We start from the raw sequence: 12,584 nt of genomic DNA, 5'->3' as shown, positions 1-12,584 counted from the left end.
AATATAATAATAATAATAATATTCAAATAAAACCATGCTTAATGATATCATGTTTAAGTAATTAATAATAATATTTTCAAATAAGAACGCATACTTTGTTTATTACAATGTTTTACCAGTTTAAATTAAATAAAATATTTCCTTGAAAACAAGTGAATAATAACAGGTTATTGAACAATGAAATCTATCAGTGACACCAGCCTGTCTAAATTACACTTTAAAATAATTTCCCTTATGATAAAATGTATCACAGTAAGGACAAGCAAATCACATGACTTCTATTGATCAACTGGCGTTTTTCTCTCAACTCTCCAATTTAAAAGAACTGTAATAACATTTTTGACAACTCGGATTTACAGACTTATTAATTTTGAAAATGAAATGTTGAAGGTGCAGTTATTAAAAATAAATCCAAGATGGTAATGTTATATCTGAATGAACAGAAGACTTCACTTACAAATGAATTTCAAATTTTAACCTTGAAAAAAAATGTATTGACAGGGGAGTAAGCTATGTTTCTTTGATTACAAAAAACACATTTCCTAATGCTCATTGTTTTGAATTTATACTTAATTTTCTACATTTGATTCATTCCGATGTGATATCAGACTGATGCGATGGTTCACAAATGTGCCCATTGAATTATAACTCTACGTCCAGCATTTGGGGAGGCCTTCAGAAAGCTCCTACATCCCCAGTATTCTTTTAAAAAAATAATGTTCTAGTAGTGGGTTTGGGAGGATGGAGACTTTAAAAAAAAAAAGAAAAGAAGTGTCCCCCTCCCAAACCCCCCACTAGAACATTATATAAAAAAAAAAGAATAGGGAATGAGATTAGCGGAAGAGTAGCGTCCCTTGATTGGACGTCACCGGTGGAAAAGTTATTAGAGAGAGAACGTCATGTTGATTGTGCGCATGCGTCTCTCGTCCTCGCTTCCGGTGAAAGCGGCATGAGACACTTCACCGAAAGCGAGGACGAGAGAGACGCATGCGCAAAACCATTTTGACGTTCTCTCTGTAAGATGATGTCCAATCAAGGGACGCTACTCTTCCGCTAATCTCATTCCCTATACTGGGGATGTAGGAGCTTTTAGAAGGCATCCCAGAATTTGCTTTGTTAGTATACAAAGCCTTTGCTTACAATATCATAATGATGAGATTTCGATTGAACTCCCAGTACTGACAAAGAGGTCACTCACCTGGCTGTTGTCCGTCTGTGACACCGATCCTGAAAAGAATACTGAAGGCCAAGCACAGAATGATGTAAATGCTTTTTTGTTTTAACTCCATGTCTGTTTTTAAAAACCCGTTTGTTGGTCAGTTGTACGTTGAATTTACGGTTGCTTTAAGGATAAACAAGAGTCTTGTCTTGGTAGTTAGTATCCTGAAACAAAAACGAATGTTGAAACATTTTGATTTTCTTAGTTATGTAGTGTTTGACCCATATTTTATAAACCCTTATAATAATAAAAAATCATCCTAAAATATCAGCTTGCCTCGACTGACGATCGAACCTGAGACCTTCTGATTACAGACTGGTTTTATGGGATGGATTTTTTCTTGTATTTTTCTCCATGATTTGACTTGAAATGAAATAAAGACACTTTTTATATCTTTATCTTACACAAATGCCTGTTCTCTAATCTATTAGTTTAGTATTAATTTATTCATTCCTGAATCGAGTGGGTTATTCACCTACACTGCGAAGTCCCAGGTTTGGAGTTTTTTGCCAAGATGAGGGTAATTTAATCGATCGATATTTGAAGGACGAGTTTTCCGGAAAAAAAAATTAAATATGGCTTTTTTCAGAGTAGGGCTGTATAATGTTTTTTTCTAGCAACAAGACCAGGGTCAACATGTACAATACTTGCCGCCAAACTGGTCACTGATCATGCTCAGTGTGGTTTGAAAGTGACAAAAATAATAATGTGAAATTGATTGTAAACTTCAATTTTATTACAAAAACATTCATCTTAACTACGTCACTACCACATTATCTCATTCATCCTGTTTTGTCGATAAAGGGGAAACCTTGATATGTTTTTGTAATTAAATTGAAGCTTACAATCAATTTCACATCATTATTTATATCTTCGAGCTTCGAGCAGCAACATTTCAATTTGAAATTGACAAACAATCGAAGGTGTTACCCATTCGGCCATTTACCAGAATGAAACTTACTTTTAAAAATGTATGAATTTGAAAAGTGTCCGTTCTTTTTGTGGACAACTCTCTAAACAGGCTGATCACGACAAGTCTAAATACATCCAGTTGATGAAAATGGTAGGTCCAATTGAATCAGTCTTGAAAAATCCTTCCACGATGAATTAAATCCTTGTTCCAAGATCACAAAATGGTATTTTTAATAACATCCATTCGTTGATATAGAGTCACCAGCATTACTTCGGTTGTAAAATAATTCCACGAAAATTCAGTTCTTGTAGAATATATCGTTTTCTCAAAGATTATGACACTGGTAATGTTGATGGTGCATCCAAGTTGAAATATTTATGGTAATGGATTTTGAAATATGTTTTAAACAATTAAATATTTGTATCTGATGCTTAACTTTTAATTTAGTTATAACAAAATGTTAAATATTTTGTTAAAACCATGAACTTTATGATTTAATACCTACTCGTATTTTATATGTTTTTCTTTTCTTAACTGGTGTTTTTCGTACCGATTGATTGTCTACGTTGTATTTTGTATCCTATTGCTACTTATTTGTTCTTGTTTACGTCTACACTCCTATCACCTAACCTGTTATCTATAATATTACGAGGCACAAACACAAACATCAATTGATTGTCTCCCGGACACGAACAAATTATTACATGAAATACGTACACAAGTACAAATCACCCCTCGAAAAGGTAATAAACTGACGCGGGTCTCTCAATTAATTGCGTACGTTAACCCCTCAATACGTGTTTTTTATGATTTCTTTTCTCTCCTGACCACCGTGAAGTTCAGGTGTGTTCAACATCTGACGTCATCATGAAAGCGTCTACCAATTTTGTGCAGCTGGTCTGTTTTTCATAAGCAGTATCCGACGTCTCCATTTCGAAACTGCAAAAAGGAAGTTGTCGGTGTACTATAGATATGAAACAATTGATATAAAAATGTCATTTCTGGGTATAAAATGCCACACTCCGATGAGAACACTGGATCGCCATAGGTAATTGTGAATAAATCCATTTTTGACATTAGAGTATTGATTATTCTGTTCGTCTTCGACCCTCAGGGATGTACATTATATCAAGACCCACTAGAATTTGACCCCAAAAGTAGATCGTTTTGTTCGTTACCTGTGCATGGTGACACAATTGAATGCTCATAATTGTATGTTCACACACGTACATACACACACCCACACATACACATACACGCATATATATATATATATATATATATATATATATATAGAGAGAGAGAGAGAGAGAGAGAGAGAAAGAGAGAGAAAGAGAGAGAGAAAGAGAGAGAGAGAAAGAGACAGAGAGAGATAGAGAGAGATAGGGAGAGAGACAGAGAGAGAGAGAGAGAAAGAAAGAAAGAGAGAGAGAGAGAGAGACAGAGAGAGAGAGAAAGATATATATAATGTGTGTGCGTGGATGTGTGTGTGTGTGTGTGTGTGTTACTGTATTGCTGAGACACTTATGACATGCATTCTTGTATTCGACTCAAAGTTATGAAACAAACTGCCTGTTCCGTCAACTTCACTGCCATCTTTTTACGCAATAAATGGAATTTGCACATAATTTATCTTTTCCATCATGTATGAACCTTCAAATGGCCTGTTTGTTGTTTATTAAGATGTATGAAATGATCATATTCACTCGTACTTTTATTATTTCTATACAACCTGTGCGGCTATGTGGTCTAGTGGTATATATTAACTCGCCTTCGAATTGGAAGATCCAGGGTTCGATTCTCACTCTGATCGGCGCATAGTTGAGTCCTCGGAAAAGTCTCTTTACTCACATTCTCTCATCTTACTCAGGTGAAAAATGAGTAGCTGGTGGTGAACAGTGTTGTTTTTGTCTGAGAATAACGTTGATATAACTTAAGTGTTAAGTATTGTTGTTGGCTGGGGACATCTTGCAAAGCGCTTTGAGCACGTAGTATATTGGAAATTGCGCTAAATAAATGATAACTTTTTTTCTGCGTTTTTTTTCATCGCATAGAGATTCAGGCCAAATATGTAGGCCTATAGCGCGCGTCTTCTTTTATTTATGTTCATTCATGTTTGTTGCTTTTTTAACAAACTTTATGAATATTGAAAATTTGGTATGATCTCAAACTAAATCAATCCATTTGTTCCAAAAATGAAATACTTCTAAAATGTCTAGCCTGGAATAAATGTCATGCTGTATTTCAATTATATTCATAAAATTTACAATTTAATTTGATGAAAGAAATAAACAAAGTCACTTTTCCTAGATACCGATTTTCCAATGGTCTTCAATAGCCGTGACGTCACTTCCCTCGTAATGACGCATCGTAACATAGTAACTGGTTCTAAACTATCGGAACCATGGCGAACGCCCTAATGAAATACTTCTCCGACGAGCATAAAATGTATTCAGTGAAAAAAACAAACCTTATAAATCTGATCATGTTTTCATTTTTATACATTCTGATCACATGACATGTGAAAATGTTTTAGCCGGCACGAAGAATAAAAAATACCGATTTTCTTTCTTTAGAACCAAGCTGCTCGTTGCTAGGTGGACGTGACATCAGACTATTGAATCCAATTACAAGTCGCTGGTTATTGACGATGCAGTAACTCGGGGCAAATCCGAGAGGTCGATCTTGGACAAAAATGAAATCATTTTAAGATAAAGATAATGTTTTGTTTTTTTACAAGTAGGAAACAAGTATTTCTATAAATGCTATGTGTAAAACGAAACAGTCGTTATTTTTGTTTTGTTGGGATGGACAAAAGAGGTCTCTGTGAATCCTTTGAGCATATTTAAGTGGATATTTGCCAGACGTTATACCCACCCAATTTCCAATGTGGAAGAACTGTTCAAGAGATTTTATCTAAGTAAAATGGAGAAAGTTATGAAGGATGGCGATCACCCCCTTCACAAATATTAATATATTAAGTTCTCCATTAGGAGCCGTCGCCTTATATCTATAAAAACAAAGACAACACGTCACCTTAATTCATTTTTGCCACGACATGGTGTTCGAATTTTTAACGCCCAACTGTGATTTAAATCAAATACTATATTTTAAATATACACACACAAGTTCGGACTAAAGGCCAGAGGTATGGCCTATCTCAATTTATCAAATTAATATATAAAATGTCGCTATTGGTTCTTTGTTGTATACTTTTACATGTTTGTTCATTTGCATATTATATGTATACATTGTCGCCATATATTCACAACTTTGTGTTTATACATTTTCATGCATGCCACGTCTGTAAACGAATTTCCATTTTTTTTTATGAATAAAGTATATATTATTAAAAGCTCAAGTATTTTTTATTTATTTTTTTTATTTCCATTAATTAAAAAAAATGGAGACACCACATGCAACAATGCTCATATAGATTCTTTTAGTACAGAAATAACTCCTACTTCAAGCGTCTATAATCAACCAAACCGTGAAATCACGCACTTTTACAATGTATTGAAATATAGACAATTCATGTCGTGGGGGACAGAAAATGACAATCCCGAAAAAAATTAACACAGACGACATCAGTGGTAAACACTGACACCGAATACACCAGGTGCTCTGATGACAGGTAGAGAATTGTCGGCAAAACACCTGAATTTTGACCCCCAGCCCTATTGTATTTAAAAATAGATGATGCTTGTTTGTCGCCAATTCATTCTATTCGATATCATTGACCAAACTTCCCTATCACTGTTCCAATCTACTGAAAATGGATCCACTTTCTCCTTGGTGGCTTGCGCTCTTGAGCACGTTGCCGGTCAGCTGTCTTCACGAATCACGATCCTCTGCGGTGCGCATGAAATCTGTGTTGCTTTTTAAGTCACATTTGGCCATTCTTAGGTTATTTCGATAAGTCGTTCTTTGTCTTCCTCTATCTCTCTTTCCTTCGACCATCCCAGATGTTACCAACTTTTCTATTCCGTCTCTTCTCCAAACATGTCCCAGAAAGCGTAACTGCCTCTTTCTGATGTTATCGATCATATTCTTCCCTTTCTCACCTTCTCCAACACTTCCTCGTTCGTACACCTGTCTGTCCATGATAGCGTCAACATTCTTCTATACACCCACATCTCAAATGCCTCTAACCTCCTCGTACATTCTTTGTCAAGCGTACTCACAACCGTCTAAAAGGGTTTATTGTCTACCATTTATAATAATGATAACATGAGCTTTTATTTAGGGCAATATCCACTAAATGTGCTCAAAGCGCTTTACAAGTGGTCCCTGACCAACAGCAACATTTAATACGTAGGACGAGCCATGACGCCAATAATACAATTTTTTTCGAACAGAGACAACGCTGTTAACGGCCAGATACTCATTTTACACCTGAATACGATGAGAGAATGTGAGTAAAGAGCCTTTTCGAAGGACTCAACTATGCGTTGAGCGAGGCTCGAACCCAGGACCTTACGATCCGAAAGCGAGTGTCATACCACTAGACCACATAGCTCAACCCAACCAGAAAAATAATAGACATTTGAGATCTCAGGAGACACCGCCATCTCCTCCAAATCATCAGGGGATTGAATGGTCTCTTTACAATACAACACAATGTGCGGCTATGTGGTCTAGTGATATGACACTCGCTTTCGGATAGGAAGGTCCTGGGTTCGAGCATCGCGCTAGGAGCATAGTTGAGTCCTTGGAAAAGGCTCTTTACTCACATTCTCTCACAGTACTCAGGTGTAAAATGAGTACCTGGCCGACAAAATTGTAAAATCGCCTAACAGGCGTATGTCCCGTCCTACATGTTAAATTTTGATGTTGACCAGCGACCCCTTGTAAAGCGCTTTGAGCATATTTAGTGGATATTTCGCTATATAAAGCTCAATTTTTAAATATAATCTAATATTTTTGATCATCAGAAAATAAACTCGCTTCAAAGATATCATCTGCCCTTCAATAAAGTATTTTAGATTAACGAAACATAGATAGCTAAAAATCAAACAGCGAGACTAATTAATGCAACACACGACATTCTTAAACTCATTAGGATCTTAGTGATTGTCTTTATAGCCTGGGGACATACATAAATGGGTGGATGAATAGCCAAGTTAGTGTTATTGTATTATTGTAAGGAGTTAATGAGATAATGAGCCTGCCCCCCCTCGCCTTGCCTCTTCTCAATCTTGGCCTAGAAATGTGTGGGTTGTTCACGATTCATATGAACATCTATGCTAATTACAATCATAATAATATATGGCCGGCGACATCTTTCAAGCACATATTATGCAACACGTTGGGAGGTTCAAAGGAATCGTAATAATATACTACATAATATCTATGTTATAATAATCTGGCGTTGATAGCGAAAGATTGCCGCAGTTTTACGTCTGTATAGATAGTATGCGCTTGGCTAAGAAGCTCATAACATTGCCATCCGGAAGTATAACGGACCAACACACAAAACTGTGTATATCCATGAACGTTTATAGTCAGGTTAATACAGTTCAGTGAGCATTACTCATAAACGCGGATGGCAAAAAAACAATAACAAAGACCTGTGTGACGTCATCTTCGAACTATCTATAACGCTGAATATCGGCATTGCGTAATAAGTCGTATAGATAGAATGCGCTTGGCCAAGGAGTTCACAACATTGCCATCCGGAAGTATAACGGACCAACACACAAATTCTGTGTAACCATGAACTTTTATAGTCTGGTTAATACAGTTTAGTGAGAACAACTCACAAACGCGGATGGCAAAAACAATAACAAAGGCCTGAGTGACGTCATCTGCATACTATCTATTAAACAGGCACTGGGATTTGATTTGGCTGTCGACTGTATAGATAGTTTGAAGATGACGTCACTCATGTCTTTGTTATTGTTTTTTTTTTGTCATCCGCGTTTATGAGTACTTCTCACTAAACTGTATTAACCAGAATATAAACCTTCAAGGTTACACACAGTTTTGTGTGTTGGCCAGTTTTACTTCCTGATGGCAATGTTGTAAACTTCTTAGCCAAGTGCATACTATCTATAGATTGAATGCGCTTGGCCAAGGAGTTCACAACATTGCCATCCGGAAGTATAACGGACCAACACACAAACTCTGTGTAACTATGAACTTTTATAGTCTGGTTAATACAGTTTAGTGAGAACAACTCACAAACGCGGATGGCAAAAACAACAACATAGGCCTGAGTGACGTCATCTGCATACTATCTATATTGGAACCAAGAAAGAAAAAAAAGCTGGAATCGCTTTGAAGCCTGTAACTTCCAGACTATAAACGATGCACGTCTGAAAATTTACGAAAAACAAACTCATTTTTTGAAATTTATGTTCACAATTTTTCAGGAAAAAAAAATATATGAATAGTCCCTCAGTGCGTAGCCATCGTTATAGCCTGACACTGAAATCCAAAAGGACTGGCAGTTTGACGTCATTATTTGTTTTTTTTGCACCGCATAGTGAGGTGTCGTTAGTAGAGCTCATGAAAAAAGTCATTTCATTGGTTGAACTGTTGAATACAACTCACGATTTGTTTTCTTTTGTGGCAAAAGACTGGCATTTTGACGTCATTTTTTGGTCAGTATCACGCCATAACTTTACGAAGGCCACTCTCAGAGCCGGTGTTTATCTCGGTGTCTACGGTGGGAAAGGGACAATAGCAATTGCTTGCTAACTTTTAGATAAGACGTTAGTCTATCGATGCTCACCAGATCAAATAGACTCAGCTATCCAATAAAAATAAAAATAAAAAAAAGATAAATTTCCCTTTATTCATCCCATAAGGGAAATTTGTTTCTAGGGTCTATTCCAAGGGAAGTCTAGAATAACCCAGGCGTCAGCCGCAGTGCAGGGCTGCAAATTGAGCTAGGGCGTGGTGACTTGCTCAAGGCCACACAGTGCAGCGGCGGGTCGTCGAACTCGATACCTTTCGTGTAGGAAGCAAAGACCGTACCGCTGAGCTACGGTGCCCCAATCACTGCTGGGTCAACAGAGGGCCAGAAACAAAACTTCGATTGCTCCCCCCCCCCCCCTTGGATCGATGTCGCTGCCTTCCCAAGTGAAGCGAGTGCTCTACCAACTGAGCTATCGGGACCCCATGTTTTAAAAACGCATCGCTTATTTGCTAAATCGAATATTAGGGACATATTTATTATCAAATGCCATCTGTGGACGACCTCCCATTTTGCTTCACACCATTTCACACCCCCATAACCAATAATTGATTTTTAATTGTCTCGAACAGTAAGTACTAATTCATCCAATGCATCTTGAATTTGAATTGAGTTTCTTAACTCTGCTTCTGTGTAAAACAGATAAACCCTCTCCTTACCAACTACAGGAAAATCGTCACATTTGTTACGATACAACCAACCTTTTTTCTTACTCAAATTTCTTTTGTACATCATAAAATATAAAGAAAATGAACAGTGTGTTGTAGATTGTGTTTTGCTACAGAAATTATTTATCGCAAGAACTTACTGCTATTGTGTTTGAGTCTTGACTTAACTTGACTTAGATGCCTTTCGCGTCTCGACCGAAAGATCGGGTCGCCTTGGCTGTTTCCAGTATTTCGTATGTGAGGTGTCTCCAATATTGCCGGTCCTCTGCTAGGGTTCTCAGATTTTCAAGCTCCCCTGCCGTTATGATACTAATGCTTTGTCCAAGTGTTGTGAGGTTTTTGTTTAGGATCACAGGGAGTGTTGTGATCGGTCTTCCTCTGAAAAGGTTCCCGTGTTTTTGGAAGTATCCCGACATGGCTTGGTTAGCTGGTATGTTTTTGTCCCTGCGTAGTATGTGACCGAAAAGTTGCCATCGTTGTTGTAAAATGTCAAGGGAGATTGGTCTTTCTTTTGTGATCTTATAGAGTGATTCATTTGAGATCTTTTTTGGGCATTTGATGTCCAGTACCCTTCTTAGCTGTGTGCGATGGAAGGCATCCAGATGTTCTTCTTCGGATTTTGTCAACGCCCAAGTGCCGCAGTTATACAGAAGTCCCGGTTTTACAAGAGCACGGTACAGTTTCAGTTTGGTTTTTCTCTGTGTTTGAGTGATAAAAATATTTTTTTTTTGTTAGTTGGGTGTGAAGTTTTGAGGAAAATCCTGAAAATGGCTGGTAAGGAGAGCGTTAAGACGAGATATTTCACCGATCAATATCCGCTAAACGTACTCAAAGCGCTTTGCAAGGGGTCCCTAGCCAATAGCAAAACATAACATGTAGGACGAGACATGACGCCTGATAGGCGATATTATAATTTTTTTTCCTACAGAAACAGGTACTCATTTTACACCTGAGGACGTTGAGAGAATATGAGTAAAGAGCCTGATCCAATGACTTAACTATGCGCCACTCAGAGTGGGACTCGAACCCAGTACCTTCCGATCCGAAGGCGAGTGTCATGACACTAGACCACATAGCCGCACAATTCATAACCATTAAATGTGCCACTTCGCCTCAAAACGGTATTATGTCGGCTTGGTTAAAATGTTGAAAATTGAATTTATAGCCAGAAATATCAGACTTGTGAAGAGTTTGTATGTTTTATTGAGGAGAATGGATAGCATATTTTAGGGTGCTAATACCAACAGTTTATATTTTTGACCAGTTTAACATTTAATTCGTCTTTTAAGTATAAGGTTCGTTCCGACATAGTACCGTTTTGAGACGATGGGTCACAAATTTCATAGAATCTCACCATAATCCCGTCAGGGGGAAAGGATTTGAACTCACTGTCTAATTCCACAACTAAACACTTAGAAGCAGCTTTGCTATAAAAAAACAAAAATAAAACAAAACAACAAACTATTAATCATATGTGCGGTTATGTGGTCTAGTAGTATGACACTCGCTTTCGGATCGGAAGGCCCTGGGTTCGAGCCTCGCGCTCGGCGCATCGTTGAGTCCTTGGAAAAGGCTCTTTACTCACATTCTCTCACCGTACTCAGGTGTAAAATGAGTACCTGGACGTTAACAGCGTTGTCTTTGTCCGAACAATTGTAATATCACCTAACAGGCGTCATGTCCCGTCCTACATGTTGTAAAGCGCTTTGAGCACATTAAGTGGATATTGCGCTATATAAAGCTCAATTATCAATTATAAATCATGTCAACTTAAAATTTCTACAAATCTTTTGAGACACCATGCCTTTAACAATGCCAACATTTTGGGAAGTATTTCATGAACAAGTTTTTTTGAAAAAGAGCTTTTATATAGCGCAATATCAACTAAATGTGCTCAAATCGCTTTACAAAGGGTCCCTGACCAACAGCAACACGTAACATGTGGAACAAGACATGACGCCTGTAAGGCGATATTACAATTTTTCGGACAAAGACAACGCTGTTGATAGCCATGTACTCATTTTACAACTGAGTACGGTGAGAGAATGTGAGTAAAGAGTCTTTTCCAAGGACTCAACTATGCGCCGAACGAGGCTCGAACCCAGGACCTTGCGATCCGAAAGCGAGTGTCATACCACGAGACCACATAGCCGCAAGTTTGTCTTGTATCTGTGACATGACAACGTCCACAGGGCTGGGTCTTGCGTTAGTTTTACTGCCATTTGATTCCTGGCTAAATATGTCAGTGCATGACAAAATCAGTCGGAAGGTGAAAATTTTGGTCAAATGTATGGGAAAGGTATCCAGAAACTTTTCTCAAATTTCATACTTTTTCAACCTGACTAGCTGTAAAAAAATATTTAGAACTGAAATTAAGCTTTGATAGTTCCCGAAGATGTACAAAAAGGGTTGATTTAATCATTTATGACAAGAACTCGCTTTGGATAAAAATTGACCTTCTAACTAAACTTGGAGATATCACAGTTCAAACCTTTTCACCATCCGACTGATTATGTCATTCACTGTAACAAATATACATTGACCAAGTTACAAACGAGAAGAAAGACACAACAGTATGTTCCAAATTGTATTTTAATTTTGAATGATGAAAGTGAGCAGGACTTGAAGGATGTGTTATGACGTGTGACCATCGACGTCACTAGATGACAGTATAGGGAATGAGATTAGCGGAAGAGTAGCGTCCCTTGATTGGACGTCACCCATAGTCTGTGAGAGACGCATGCGCACAGCCAACATGACGTTCTCTCTTCTCTAATAGCTTTTCCGCCGATGACGTCACAGACTATGGGTGACGTCCAATCAAGGGACGCTACTCTTCCGCTAATCTCATTCCCTATAGATCATGATAATAGTTTTATTGTATCAAGTACCCAGTACATACAGTAATATCTCGTTGATATCTTTTTCTTGTTTATAAAACATACTATATCATCTATGAATATAAGGGTAAGAAAATATGAAATTGTTAAGGATCAAAACAAATAAATTTAGTATTTATCCTTCTAACGTTTTACGACCAAAATAATATGGTACATGGACTACATTGCATTTAAAGCTATATAC

At 37.5% G+C, this 12,584-nt stretch overlaps 1 protein-coding gene across 1 annotated transcript in view; it reads right to left on the bottom strand.

Annotated features, from left to right (window-relative positions):
- The window catches only part of LOC144967009 (uncharacterized), a 43,514-nt gene extending 40,733 nt beyond the window's left edge, over window positions 1-2,781 (bottom strand). Inside the window, exons 1-2 of the mRNA XM_078903738.1 lie at window positions 2,181-2,781; window positions 1,199-1,383 (exon numbers count right to left, since the gene is read on the bottom strand). Of these exons, the coding sequence (XP_078759864.1) occupies window positions 1,199-1,289 (91 nt within the window). The 5' untranslated portion in view covers window positions 1,290-1,383; window positions 2,181-2,781. The remainder of the gene's footprint in view (window positions 1-1,198; window positions 1,384-2,180) is intronic.
- Between the last annotated feature and the right edge of the window lie 9,803 nt (window positions 2,782-12,584).

This window comes from Berghia stephanieae, chromosome 3 (genome assembly GCF_034508935.2).
Source record: "Berghia stephanieae isolate SIO BIC M18660-M18661 chromosome 3, UCSD_Bste_1.3, whole genome shotgun sequence".
NCBI lineage: Eukaryota > Metazoa > Mollusca > Gastropoda > Nudibranchia > Aeolidiidae > Berghia > Berghia stephanieae.
The sequence above is the reverse complement of the archived record's forward strand: the minus strand, read 5'-3'. Positions and strand labels throughout refer to the sequence as shown.